This window comes from Syngnathus leptorhynchus, chromosome 10 (genome assembly GCF_054491065.1).
Source record: "Syngnathus leptorhynchus isolate UIUO chromosome 10, UIUO_Slep, whole genome shotgun sequence".
NCBI classification, from domain to species: Eukaryota; Metazoa; Chordata; class Actinopteri; order Syngnathiformes; family Syngnathidae; genus Syngnathus; species Syngnathus leptorhynchus.
The window spans coordinates 4990899-5005389 of record NC_141204.1 but is presented as its reverse complement, the minus strand read 5'-3'; the positions used below and the strand labels follow the sequence as shown (position 1 = coordinate 5005389).

The 14491-nt window shown below is 41.8% G+C and overlaps 2 protein-coding genes across 6 annotated transcripts in view; one reads left to right on the top strand and one right to left on the bottom strand.

Moving 5' to 3' along the window:
• Positions 1-635, bottom strand: part of LOC147050076 (endoplasmic reticulum junction formation protein lunapark-B-like) — a 102128-nt gene extending 101493 nt beyond the window's left edge. Inside the window, exons 1-2 of the mRNA XM_085922869.1 lie at positions 553-635; positions 144-191 (exon numbers count right to left, since the gene is read on the bottom strand). The gene's annotated coding sequence lies outside the window, so the exon portion shown is untranslated. The remainder of the gene's footprint in view (positions 1-143; positions 192-552) is intronic.
• The window catches only part of hhat (hedgehog acyltransferase), a 30300-nt gene continuing 15983 nt past the window's right edge, over positions 175-14491 (top strand). The window contains exons 1-13 of one of the 5 annotated variants that reach the window (XR_015067470.1): positions 226-366; positions 1109-1249; positions 1325-1389; positions 1552-1665; positions 1923-2117; positions 2232-2447; positions 3097-3274; positions 3497-3647; positions 4832-4867; positions 7646-7847; positions 8095-8152; positions 8283-8427; positions 11781-12903. Coding sequence is in view for 3 of the 5 variants with exons in the window: in XM_085922864.1 (XP_085778990.1) it covers positions 1138-1249; positions 1325-1389; positions 1552-1665; positions 1923-2117; positions 2232-2447; positions 3097-3274; positions 3497-3647; positions 4832-4867; positions 7646-7847; positions 8283-8427; positions 8762-9057 (1710 nt within the window). In the remaining 2 variants the exon portion in view is untranslated. Of the gene's footprint in view, positions 367-1108; positions 1250-1324; positions 1390-1551; positions 1666-1922; positions 2118-2231; positions 2448-3096; positions 3275-3496; positions 3648-4831; positions 4868-7645; positions 7848-8094; positions 8153-8282; positions 8428-8761; positions 9762-11780; positions 12904-14491 lie in introns of those variants that run through there. The other 4 variants (XM_085922864.1, XR_015067469.1, XM_085922865.1 and 1 more) reach the window with 4 other exon arrangements.

The window sequence follows — 14491 nt, the reverse complement described above, 5'->3', positions numbered from 1 at the left end:
TTTTCTGTAAAATACATGTTGGCCATTGAGCAATGACAAAGAAATAAATATATATATTAAGTTATCAACCTTCAGTTACTATATACTTAAGTTACTAATGTATTATTTAGTCTATATCGCAAAAACAAAAATTAAGTACTTACTGTACACTTTCAAGCGATGAGTCATCCCAGCCTGAAGGAGGCGGCCATCTTATCGAAGAGCAACCATGAAGCACAATAGAAAGCGAGAAGAAGGCGGAAGTAAGTCCGTGTTATTGGTACCGCTTTTATGAGCTCTAACTTTAAATTTCAACCATATATTCGCTCTCGGATAGCGTGGACTGTCGTAAGAATAACAAAATGGACCGCAACTCGGCATTTTCAGGTAACATACCAACGTGACACTAATTTAGCCACCGCAGAGATGGTCCGGTGATGGAAGTTAACTATAATGCCGCAGAGATGGTCCAGTGATGGAAGTTAACTATAATGCCACAGCTCGGGGAGAAAAACTCACACTCTTTCACAAACATGTCCAGTTTTACCAGTTTTCATTTGAAAATGGACTCACCGTCGTGTATATTAGCACTTTGTCCAGTGGAGATGCAGCTGCGAAAGTGATTGCCGTAAAACGTTTTGCGTTACCTAGCAACTGACAACTTCGTCGCCACTTCAGTCAACGAGGTAACAATTCAAACCAATTAGCACGAGTTAGTTAAGGTTTTGGTATCATTTTACCAAAATAGAACGACGTGAAGCCCTAATGCTTGTTCAAATTGAATCACTTTGTCCACTGGAGACGCAGCGAATTAGCCGCGAAAGTGACTGTCGTAAAACGTTTGACGTTACCTAGCAACTGACAACTTCGTCTTCACTTCAGTCAAAGAGGTAACAATTAAAAACAATTAGCACGACTTAATTAAGGTTTTGCTATTATTTTACCGAAATAGAACAACGTGAAGCCCTTATACTCGTCAAAATGATTTATCAATTGACTTAGAAAAGTATTTATAGTGGAATGAATTCTTGTGTGTGCCATGGTAAATATATAAATATAAGAAACAGCTCTCAGTATGCAACTAAACCTGTGGAGTAAAATGTATTGTATTTTCATTATCATATCACAGACCCACTATAGCGCAGCCACTTTGACCAGATGGCATCCATCCAGTTGGCGACACTGCCACAGACGGAGCTCCTTGTCTACTGGCTCTTGTCTTTTGGCTCCCATTTGTACTCTTTTTATCAACTTCACAGGTTCTCAAAAGGTAGGAGAAAAATAAATTGCTTTTGCTTGTTAGAAAAGCTTGGGAAAGACAGTTTTTCTGGCTCTTGTGTTTCAGAGCATGAAGCAGGATTGGATAGAGAATTTCAACTGGAAAGAGGCCTCTTTAAGGGGTTCAAAAGGGTATGTTTAGGAAATTATTTTATTTACTATGTCTGCAGTCACTGGGATGAAAAGTAACAACATATTGCAAAAAATAAATGGAGAAGTCTGTACATCACTATTAAAATACCTGGGTTTTGTGGAATGAAAAATAAGATGTTTTTTTTCTTGTGTTTTGGTCAGGATGTGTCAGACTTTGAGTGGACCTTTTGGACCGAGTGGGCTAAGAAGTCCTTGCTTTGGACTCTGATCGGACATGCTGTCATATCTCGATTATGCATCATCTTTTACCCACAGGTTGGAATCAACCCACGTTACACAAAAAAGTGATTCAAGAGCGAATTGTAGGTGGCTTTTTAATAGTTTGTATGCAAATAATATACAAAGTCCCACCCACCAAGTGAAGTGTGAAATTAGATTATTAAATTATTCTTATGTGAGGATTTCTGAAAATTTATATGTAAATGAGCATGGGTTTTAAATTGTAAAATAATATTGTCATGTTATGTCATCTTATGTAAAATTTTGGTCATTTGTCTATCTTGTCCCAATAGTTTCGTGTTGCAGCGCTCACAGTTTACGGCCTCTTTGGTGCCTGCTGTGTGTTGGGACTCAGAGGTGTGGCCATGTTACTTCTCCACGTGGCTTTGTCTTTTTCTGTGGCTCAGCTCAAAAGGCCCTTTTTATGTTGGACCTGCAACCTTCTGCTCCTGTGCACTCTTCATGTGCGACCACTTCAGGACATTCAGGTGGATGCAAATGCAATGCACATAGAATTTTTTTTTGTCACAATCCAATATATTTTACTCAACTTTGCAAGCTGTAAGGGACAGAGAGGATATCTTTCCTAACGTTTCCCTCAGAGAGGCTGGTACGAGCACGAGGAGGAATACTACCTGCTGCTCTTCAGCGTGGCCGTGGGCACTCTTCGGCTCATCAGCTTCAGTTTGGAGCACTGCGGGCGCCCAGTGATCCATGGCGCCGCCCTACCGCAGCTGTGCTGGCTGTTGTCCTACATGTTCTACCATCCCTTCTTCTACAATGGACCCATCATCACGTATAACGACTACCTAGAGCAGGTTAGTAAGTGAAAACCTGTGAAAATTTGATGCTAAATGATGTGAGGAAAACAATTTCCATGTTTAATCGTTTTGCAATTATCACGTTTTGTCAGAATGTGCCAGGCAGCATAATTAGAGCGAGAGGAGAAGGTTACAAATTGCGTTCCTGTTATAGTCGTCATTCCCAAAAATCAGAGGGAATATATTTTTGTTTGTATTGCTGCTATGTGTTTTAAGACTTTTGATTAACATATGTGCTATGTTTGTTAGCCGGACTATGGCATTTCTCATTACTTGTTAGCATTAAGCCAGTGAAATCAGGCACAATTATTCCACTATTAAATTCTTCTTTGTTTTAATGCGTCACATTTACAGTCAACTGTCACTAAATAATAGATCAGATTTCAATTTTTTGCCCGGGCCACTTTGTTGCATCTTGGTGCCAAGGAGTTATGTTGAATTAAGTTAAGAAACTTTATTTAAAGAAAATTAGAGCTTTTCTGCCATCTTATGGCATCCATGTGCAATTCAAAATTTTTTAGAACAGTTTTAATTAACCTTCTTTTGCTATTTTTGCTCAAAGTATTGGAAGGCAATCAACAAATATTAATGCCATTTTTATCACTGTGTGTGTTGGCGTCATCAATGTCAATGTTTCACCTTGCAGATGCAGAAACCAATAGAGGAGAGGGACCGGCACAAACCAGGTGCTCGTTACTTGTTTCTTCGTTCGGCACGGATCCTGATGTGGTGGTGCATCGCCGAGTATATGATTCACACCATGTACATGCATGCCATCCAGTCCAATGAAACCTATCTGGAGATTCTGCCACCGTGGGCTTTAGGTAAGTGCAAGTGTTCTCATTTGAGCACAGGCACGGCTCCAGAATTTTTTTTTTTCTGTGCTAAAGGAGGGCTTGAAAATATACGTGGGCTGAGTAAATGAATTATGAATATAAGGGATTAAATGGAGCTACACAGATTTCTGGCAGATTTATAGAAAGGTATTGCTTGCTTCAAAAAAGGATTTAATGAATTCTTATCAATGTATTACTCTTGTTGCACAGGTGGTCTGGCTCTGGCACTGGTGCAGTTCTTCTTTGTCAAGTATCTGGTCCTCTTTGGACTTCCGTCCATGTTGGCCACGTTGGACCAGCTGGTCCCTCCTGGTCTACCTCGCTGCGTCAGCATCATGTACAGTTTCACCGGCATGTGGCGGTAAGTCGCAAGCACTCAGCGTCCCCCGCATTCCTTGTCCAGCGCATTCACTATACATCCTTGAGAAGGAAAAAGGCTTACATTAAATGTCAAGTGCTTTTTAAAGTGTGTCTGCTTTAGCAATCACAGCCCCCGCGCAAAATTGTCTCACCCGCCATTACTCGCAATCACCACAACCGGTCACCTCCACATGACATCTGCTTGTCTCAAGGACTCTTCTGACTTTTTTTTATTTTTTTAATGGAGCTTTAGGGTGAGAAGTTAATGCAGCAAAACACACATAGCACACACTCAGCAATCAATTTCATCAGTGATCTCCAGTGACTTATATTACGTTTGTCAGAGAAGCGGCTGTTTACGACAAGCTACGTACATGAGTATTTTCGGCACATGACAATGCTGACTTTAGTCTGTTGGGGACGCTGTTGTGAAAGTGTCACACGGCATATAAGCTTATTCCTTGGCAGAAGAGAGGCTACAATCAAATTTCCATGCAGCAGAGGCGGACAGTTGTTTATGTATCTCACCTAGAAGAAAGCATTCCTAAATACATCCAAAGTGAAATGCCCAAAAATAGTGCAATGTGGGGTTCACCCGATATAAAAATGTTCATGGCGCCACTAATGAAATTTGAGTTTCGTCATCTATTTGCAAAATTGTTTTGAAACATGAACATGTGCTGAGATTCAATACACCAAAGCAGACTCGGGGTATAGTATAGCACTGGCCATCCATTTAAAATGCAAGACATTTTTAGACACGGCCGGCCGTAACGCTGAGATGGACGGCTGCGCTTGTGCGAATCTCTCTAAAGACAAGTTGGCCCAATAGTGCTGACCGGTGACGCACGCCAATCCCGCGTGCGCTGAGCTGGCCAGTGTCGACAACATTGATGGAATGCATAAAGCTGTCAGCCGACGTCATGGGACAAACGGGCAGCGTTTTATGGGTGCGAGAACCCCGGAAGACATGCTTGGTGTAATCTTCTTAATGACCAAAGAGAGTGGGAAGGAGAGCGCATCTGGCATGCAAACAGGATTCTTCTCAGCATGCCTGCGTTTATTTAGTCGACGGCATAATGAAGCCGGTGGAGCTCAGGTGTTCCCAGCTCGTGGTATTATCATGTAAATGTGTGAATCCAATTAACGTTCTCCCTCTCTCGCTTTGTCTCTCCACTCTTATAGGCATTTTGACAAGGGCCTATACCGATGGCTCCTCAGGTAAGAGGCCCTTCATAAGATGCACACACACACATCTTGTCTGGTTCTTTGTTTATTCCATTTATGAATCCATTCATTCATTCACATCTGTCTTTTTAGCAAATATCTGTCTAGTCTTTCTATATTTCAGAAAGGAAAATATCTTGAGTAAAATATAGACAACAGTTAACTGAATATGAGCACATAAATAAACAAATTATTATTTATAAAGTACATGCATCCAATTGATTTTCGTGTTAGCTATAAATTGTCACCAGGTGGCAGTCTTGCACTCCAAATGTGTTCATGTTCCCTACCCAAAATGTCAAGTAGTTTGACTTTTTTTTCCCTTTTGTTCTGCATTGTATTTCTTGCCTACGTTAGCACATGTTCAATCTGGCATCTTATTGAAGTCATCAATATGTAACTGTTTAAACAACCTTTCCCAAAAAAGGTGTGGGGGTGAGGGGGGGTCCCGTTCTGCAGCTGCCTAGCACGTTTGGTCATAAATAGACAAGGGTGCTGCATTTGCATGGAGGCTTTCTCATGATTATGAGCTTCCATGTTGTGGTTGTTGGCGAATAATAGGAAAAGCGTGTCTGTTGTTGTGGTCCCATCCGCCAAACCCTGGAGAAATGCCTCCTTTGTTGAATATGTGCATATGAAACAGCCGGCCAGCGCCGTTTGCCGGTTATGCCTCAGACGGCTCGCATTTTTATTATTAGTTTGCCTGCCTCCTCATGAAGCAAATCCCACTGTATGTGCCGCAGCCTGTCGGGAGTTTGCGAGCCGCTTGGTGGAGGCACATCGCTCCGTGAAGGTGTAGATGCTTGTCTGAGAACATGCTCCCTTGTCTCCTTTTTGTCTTCTGCTTTTTTTTTTATCAGGACGCTTCTAATCTACTAATTAGTGTGGGTGCCTGGTTTGTTTTGACATGAATAATTATAGCGTTTCTCATCATTGCGTTCGGAATGGAGTCGATACCTGTTGTCTTCAGATAAATGGTTTACCCCGTGGACGAACTGTCAGCCAATCACAGTGCATATAGATGAACAATTTAGATGAACACCGAAAAAGATATGTTCAATGTACGTGCATGTTTTTTGGAATGCGGAAGGAAGGCAAAGAAATGTAAGAAGTTGTGTTTATATCATGGTTGACGTTAAAGCAGTTACATTATTCAGCTGCCAAGTTAAATGGAAATGTTCTGGGGAAAAAAAAAATGTAAAAAATATAGCAGCAAAGAAAAGGAGTACGTGATGTGGTGAAACAATTAACGTGGGCATAAGCCTTATGAATACTATATAAGATCATTTTGAATTAAAACCAGTCATAAGAAAACACTTCAGTTTTGTTAAGTAAGAACGTCTGGTTTATTGAACTGTTGGAGAGTGTCTTCAATTAGTAAAGGATTAAAATTGCAAATGAAAGTTTCTATTTCAGCCCGTGTCAATTGGAAACTGCCCCCCTTCACTCGCCCCCTCCATCGGCCTTTACGCTTAATGGCAAGTTCTCGCAATCGTCCCACCGCAGATGCAAAAACGATAAGCGACACACAATGCGCCGCACGTCCGCTCTTTGTCAAAAGTGCTTTTAAACAGGCTTTAATGCCAGATTGCGCTCAAACGCTCCGAGGAGGATGGCGTGGGTGTGAAACCATGACTCACTGATATCCGTCTCCCCTGGCTGCTAAGTGGCTCCTTCTTTGTCATTCCATTACCTGGCGCAGGTACGGCTATCAACCCAGCTGGAGGGTCCTCAATGAATGCTAAATTAGAGTTTGTGCAGCTGAAGTGTATATGAGAAGGAGCGTTTGATCCCAAATCCATGCAAATGTGTATCTTTGATGAGCAAGTCGGGCATTTGAATTCTCATTTACTTCAAGTGAGGAAGAAAATCCATATCACACGTGTCAATGTATAGTCAACCAAGTGGCGGCATCCTACTTAGTAAAAGTACAACGCTGCCGGTCGACCATCCATCTGCTTCCCACACCTGCCGTCACTCGCTAATGCGGCCCAACCGGCCCGCTCTTTTCAAAGCTCCTGAAAACCTGGCTCGTCTTTCAGGAACTTTTGATTAACCACGGGGTAGCTGAAATAATGAGGCTGCGGCTTTGCAGCACCAGAAAGCCAGAGAGCACCTTTCACACTGAGAGCCTGCTGTATATGTTCATCAAAATTTTAGATGACAATGACTACCGGTCCAACTAGTTCAGAGGCTGGCAAACTGTTTGCCTAAGTTGTTAGAAGATGATATCCTCTCACGTCTATCACTTCATCTTAATTCCTCGACACCAATTACGACTACACAAGTAGCAAACCGTGAGGACGCTGTACAGCCGAGATTTTTGCGAGTCATCTTTGGTTATTCACAGCAGTGGTTCTGAGAATAGATGGATCACATTTTAACGATGCCAACATACTTGTGACCACCCGGAGACCATCTTTCTGCCCAGAGCATGTAGTGATGAACAATGTTTGTGTGACTCACGGGGAAAACAACAAATCTATTCAGTCCATTCGGTTGCATCATTAATAACACCGGGGCCACGATTGTTATTCTGGGGATAGTCAATTTTTTTTTTGTTGTTGTTCCAGGTACCTTTATCTGATTACAAATTTGTGAACATGACATGACGCACGGCGGGGGCGGACGTTTTTAACCCCACTTTATTTCGCATCCGCACTCGTCATTATCTACGTACTGAGAAATGCTAATTAAAGTGTGTGTGATTTTTTTTTTTGGAAACAGTTATAATTGCTACTTTAAATCATTCCTTTCCCGCTCGTCTTGCAGATACATCTACGTGCCCCTGGGAGGTTCACATCACGGAGTGATGTACAAAATGTTATCCACGGCGCTGGCGTTCGGCTTCGTCTGCCTTTGGCACGGTGGCCATGACTACCTTCAGTGCTGGGCCCTGATGAATTGGCTGGGCGTTCTGGTGGAAACCAGCCTGAAGGCTCTCTTTGGCTCAGCTCTCCTTCACTCTTTTTTTGTAAGTTGCAAAGGGCTCTACACACATACTATGTATACAACGTACAAATATGACAGGAGCACCAAGGCGTTTAGTCTTTTCTACGATGTGATATTTCATAGCAAAACAAGGCGGGCGGGTGTTCATATAATTTGATTGAATAAAAAAGCAAATGCTTGGAGTACATACGCACACATCGTTTGGAGACTGTCACATCTAATTGGAGTGTACAGTTGGAGTGAGTAAAAGTGTGTTTGTAATACATTAGCAGCTGCGGGGCACCATCTTCTCTTGGCTCTCGAGAGAAGCTCGGCCTCCTCAACGCGGTAATAAGGTCCGACTGGGCCGCCGCCGTGTCGCTCGACACAGTTTTGTTATTGCCGCTCGGCGGCATCTCCGTCACAGCGTTGTGCCGCTTCTCCCGGCACTTCACTTATTTGTGCGCTGATTTCCCAGGAGCGGCAGTCCTCTGCGGCAACGAGGAGGCGTTGCGCCGCGTTGCTTTCTGCCTTCTCCACGGCCATGCTCATCCTCTCTAATCTGTTCTTCCTCGGGGGGGTTCACATCGGCAGGATCTTCTGGAAGCGCGTCTTCCTTCAAGGTAACGCCGGCCTTCCGTGCCGATGCGCTCTCGCATCACACAAGTAGACAAAAATGATGGCGTTCCCCAGCGTTCCACATTAATGGCGGCCCGACGGTCCGTGACCCACTACCCAACAAAAGAAAGCAGAAACCAGATAATGCGATAAGGCAAAAAAAAAATAATATGCGACCAGCACACGCTTGACATAAATTAGGGTTAAGTTCACGTCGCTAGCTTCAAACTACAAGGGCAGCGATGCAAAAGTGATGCTTCGTTGCCAGATTATGTCCACTGAAAAAGCATTTCAGCCAGTTGCAAAGACGTCTATCAGGATAACTGTTTGTTCCTGCAGATTTTTCCCCCCGTAAGAGATGCTGCTGTTCCACAGTTTGCATTTGGCTACGTTTCTTTTTTTGCGCCTCTCAACTCGAGAGACATCTGCTTGAAGCCCGGTTCATTTGCTCACCAAAGTCACAGCGTCATCAGTCTTCATCCAGCAGAGAGCTGGCTTCATCACCACCCTTATCCTTCAACTCATTACTGGCGTGTAGACCCAAAGCCACCTTTCTGTCTGTTAAGAATCTTCACGCTCCTTTTTGCGGGCCTCTGAGGGACCGTGCCGTGAGGTCCCTGACGGGGAGCACCTAGTCGGTAGAGAAGCGCTTTTATTGCTACGCTCAGTTGTTTTCAGCTGAGGGCCAATTGGGAGAAAAAAAACAACAACTTTTGTTTCAATTGTTTGTTTCATCACCATTAAGCACTTTTTAATAGTCCATAAAAATGATTTCTAGTCATAACAATACACAGCTTTTTATGATCTAAATATACACATTATGGACGGATGTTTTTGGACACCATGCTTAATTTGGTGTGTGTACTTCAATTAAAATATTTTACAAGTTTTTTAACACAGATAATTCTCTCCATAGTTTAGAACAACAACAATAATAATAATAATAATAACTTGAAAAAAGAAAAAATATACATTTATTCCAACGTGATCTTGTGGACTAGCTGGATTTTTTATTTTGTTGCAGCGAAATGTAGCGCGGACTTTGTAGCATAACTAAATATATAAAGAAGAGTTTGTAATTGCTCTGGGACAAAAGCGGGTGATTAAAAAGTAATAACGCTCTCATTCAGTTCCACATCTTGTTTAAAAAAAAAAACACTTGAAAGGTTATTAGATTACAAGTATAAATGTTTTCAATATTTTTGATTAGGATCCTTTCAGACTTGAGGCAAGAAGAAATCCACATGAGAGTTCCATTAATTTCCCTGGTTATTATTACAATTCTTACTGTAAAGACAGAAATAGATTCAATTCTAGGTACTGTTCTGAACAAGCGCTCTCGTTGGTAGTCTTACTAGTGGTCAATTTATACACACAAAATACACACCTACCAAGTTCTATTCATCAAAAATGAGATTTTATTCCCAAAACATATATATCATACTATTTTAAGCAACTGCCCCATTATTAACATTGTACTTGAACAAATGTTTTACAGTTCCTAAATAATAAATGCAAATGTATTGTGCTAAAAAGTTAAAGACAACTGAACAGTCTGGAGGCAGTGATTTGTTCACATACCACTAGAGGGAGCTAGTTTACCACTAATAGTTCCACAAGGTAAGTATCCCAATCAGGATTCACGGACACACACGCGCAAAAATGAAAATTTGAGGACCCTTTCTTCACTATTTTTAGTTTTAAGTATTATCATTATGAGTAGTAATATTATTTTGTCCTTGTACAGACAAAATGTTTCATTATGAAAGCCGTATACCAGTCTGTAATGTCTCACAGCTGACCTTCTTTGCACACACATAACTGTCATCCGGCTGTAAATAAGTGAAGAGGGACCTACAAAAGGAACCCCTGCGTGTTTAAAAATGCCATTTCTTCAGTGTGAATTATTCACGCCAAGGAACTAGAAACTCAAACTGCGACTCGGTCGGCCAAACGGTTCATTTGGGCGCTAATAATAGAACGATACAAGAGAGCATCCGCGTGCGTCGTTAGACACCGTAGCGCTTCATCAACAGCGAATCAATGCTTTTAAATCAAAGCCCGGCCACGATGGGACCGCACCTCTGACCCCGCTGCTCACGAGTAGTGTTCGCAGCCTGGTAAGCCTCGTCCCATACTAGTCACTTAAAACGCACACTTTTAGTCAAAGCCTCTTGCTGTCATCATGTAAGAGGTTACAGTTGTGAAATTCATTTCTGTGAATAATATCTACAAAGATCTTAACATATTTATTAGACTAGGTAGTGCTTCTCAATATTGCCCTGGGAAACATTTTCTTTTTTTTTTCTTGCAATGTCACAACCCACTTTTATAGAACATAATGTCACAGCAAGAGGCAGGCAGTCTGCTTGTGGGCTCGATTCTATTTTGGTTAAAATAACGCTTGTTGCCTTTCGCACGAGGACTTGTTGCTTGGTCACCATGGCACCAAATTGCGTAAACTACGGCCACATATTTTGTCACTGATCTCCTTTCAGAAAAGTTCTTTAACAATCACAAGCAATACATTAAACTGTATTACAATCGACATGTAGACTGCACTTCTTAAACAGTATACGTATGTGCCTAGGTGCTGCTGTTTTGGTGAGCAACAATATTCCAATGGTTGTCCGTGTATGAACAATAGCATCAGAGCAACCGACCTCGGTAGCACTACTGGCTAGCAAAATAACGTAATTTCTGCGGGTTCTTTGAATATCAGTGGTTCTGTATTTCTCAACGTCACTTTTAATGGTGCGCTTGGTCCATCCGGTGAGTGGCCTGCGTGGCAGAAGAGTTAATCAAGCATCAGAAAAGGAGAAAGAAGCTGTGGCGCAATTAAGGAACCACTTGATTAAAGCCACAGAAGCAATCAGTGGAGGGAAATTGGATATTTATTGTCTCTGACCCGTTGTGTTGTGTCAGTGGGTGGAAACCTGCCAGCCCATGGACCACAATCGCAAGGTATTCATTTTTTGCAAGTCACATTTGAGCACGTGTTGTCTTGAAGCTTCAAAACGTGTGAAGACAAAACGCTGGGGTGTCTCCGCACCAACAGCGGGGCTTCCCCTTTGAGGGTCACGCTAGGTACAGCAGTGTCTCATTTGCAATCACCAGACATTTGTAAAGGTGTTAAGCGACAGCAAATGGAAATGAAAATGCAAAAAGGTGTTGTGGCTGCAGGTGCATGTTCCTGCAGGGAAACCAGCCAGCTTCAGGAGGAGCTGCTAACAGCTGCCCGTTACCTGTTCATGCTGGCTATAAATAGAATACAAACACAACACGTTAGGCTCATTAGCTACATTGATGTTCAAAAGCAGAAAATTGAAAAGCTCCGAACGCTTCTCTCCCATTCTAGGCTGGTCCACGGTCGCGCCACCCATGCTGGCCTTCCTCTACTGCTTCGCCCAGGTGGGACTGGAGTGGGCTTCTCACCCACCGTGAGTCACCTTGACTTTGCAACGCAGCACAAAAGAACAAAACTCACCCTGCGCCAGAACCACACTCGGAACCTGGCACGCCGCCATGCAACCCGACTGAAACGGCGGCTGAAGTCAAGCGGTAAGCAGAGACAATACCCACCTATCCGCTGGTTATGATTTTGGGTAGGTTGTAATATTATGAGGATACTTTACTTGTTTTTCTACATAAAGTCACATCATGTGAAAATTCCCATCATGTCGCCACTGTAGAATAAATGTATCTCCAAATTGTTTCTATTTGTATCTTCATGCAAGCCATGAAGAAAAAAATGGAAATTAAAGCCTATAAAATTTGGAGAACAATTTCTGTCATGCCCTAAGATGCCACAAGATGGCTCCAAAACCCTGTCTAAATAGGAACGTAGTAATTGGTGTCAAGCAAGTACAGTGAAATATTTCGCCAAGTTTAAGCTAGATGATTAGCAAAAGTTTTGAGTCATTTTTTTATATGTATGTTTTTTTTTATCTTCTCTTCAAATCACCTACTATCCATTTAGTTTCAAGGCTATTGTTGTGCAATGAATTTGAAACAATAATGTGTTTGAAGACCAAACTATCACTATAGGCATTTGCAAGCATTTCGGAGGTTCACTGAAAACGTAATGCGACACAGTAAAAACAGAAAAAAAAGCTTCTGCTCCCTGGCGACGGCAGCATTGCCTTCACGAGTGTCGTTACTGGCCCTCCACATGTAATTTGGCTGATGCTGATATTCAGAGATGTATTACTGAAGAGTTTCAGCCGGGTAACCGCCGGGCGCTTTTTAATAGACGGCATTTATCCTCTGGAATGCACACACTAATTGCTTTGGGAGGGTAGTTGAGTCAAGCAAAAATTTCGAGCCAAAAAACACACTCCAAGTCAGCCATTTAGCTGTTGTCATGTTCGTCAGTGTCCAAATAATCTACTTGTAAGATTGGACGCTACGGATGTCGCACACAATCATCAATAGCCACTGTATGGTTAGCTCAGAATAAAATGGCCTTTTCGAGCATGTCAGTTTTGGTCTCATCTCATTTTTGCAGCGGAAACTTTTTGTTTTGGGAAAAATAGGCATCAAAGCGTTTTTTATTTTTATTTGGGCACATTAATCGCTTTCAGTGGGGCGGGGGGGGGGTCTCAACACACCCAAAACACTCAAAACCTATGAAGTCGTGAGGTTTGGGAAAGATGGAAGATGGAAGGGGCCATCTCCAATATCTGTACTTTAACTCGACAGAGTAACAAAATGAAAGTTAAATGCCCGGTTGAAAAAGCTCGGTTGTAATCCAAACGGACGAGCGGTACTTTTAAGTTTCCATTAGTTGATGTGCGCCGTCGGGGATGATTGCGTCTGCGACACTGAGCCGGGGATCAGTGTCCAATCCTCTTAAAAGGAGCAGCAAAGTGTGAGCTTTATCTTTGGTAAGGAGATCGTCGGGGAAAATGAAAACCTGCTGAGTTACATTTTGGCGTCGCGCTGAGGGTCAGGCTGCGCTCACACAGACTGCAGACATCGTGTACCCTGTCATTCATTTTGCGTGATTGCTCATCACACTGTAAAAAATCTCTACTTGTATTTTTTTAAGGGGGCCTAACACTGTAATTTTATTCAGAGCCAAATTTTCACAACAGCAAAACTTCAAATATTGTGTTTAATTGCACTTAACTTAAAATGTTAAATATTTGTACTCCTTCTGTTGGGCTGCAACTAAGAATAATTTAATAATCGATTCAAATATGAATTACTTTGTTGATTAATTGATGTTTGAATTTCCATCACTGTATTCAAAAACAGGACATTATTATGAATCAATTAGTTGTTCATGAATGATTGAATCATCTGCTGACAATGCCACCTCCGCTAAAAATTGCAAATACAAAGTGAATAAATAAAAAGGTCACCCGCAATCCAGTTGGCAAGTTGTCTCCTTGTGTCAATGTGTGAAATTCAGAGGTTGTACGTAATGAAATTAGCCACGTGTTAATCCCCAGTTTACACCCAGAAGCAATCAATTCATTTCAAATGGGCAAGATTAAATTCAGTATGTCTTGGATTACTTTTACAAGCCTCGTCGAAGCTTTTATAAAAATGAATATTCGCAGGGTGCGAAGGGCGTTCCTTTTTTGCGTGCTCCCACATTATAAATGAAATTATTTATTTATCAATTTATTGAGGTTATTTTCCTCATCCGGCCACAAATGAGTTGCCGCCTCTGACAACAGGCCAGCCTCTCTATTTTTAGTCAGCTAAATTTTTGATGGACCAAAGAGGAAGTAAAGTGTGTTTTTTCCTCTTTGCTGCATCCTTTCCTGATAAAAGACAAGTCATGTCAAAAACATAAATTATCCATATGAATATAATGAATAATTCAAGAACTGCGCTTCCTCTTTGACACGGAAAAAGGACAAAGTGAGTGCAGAGTGGACCGAGATACCACAACAAATCAAGAATATGAAAAATAAATAAATAAATGGGCTTTTAGGAATACAAACAGTGTTAAAATAAATGATTGGTTAATGTTGATTCTACAAACATAACTATATGTAGAATTACTGTTTGACTTTAGCATTTACATTTGTGAGTAGAAATGCTCCTGAATCTTCA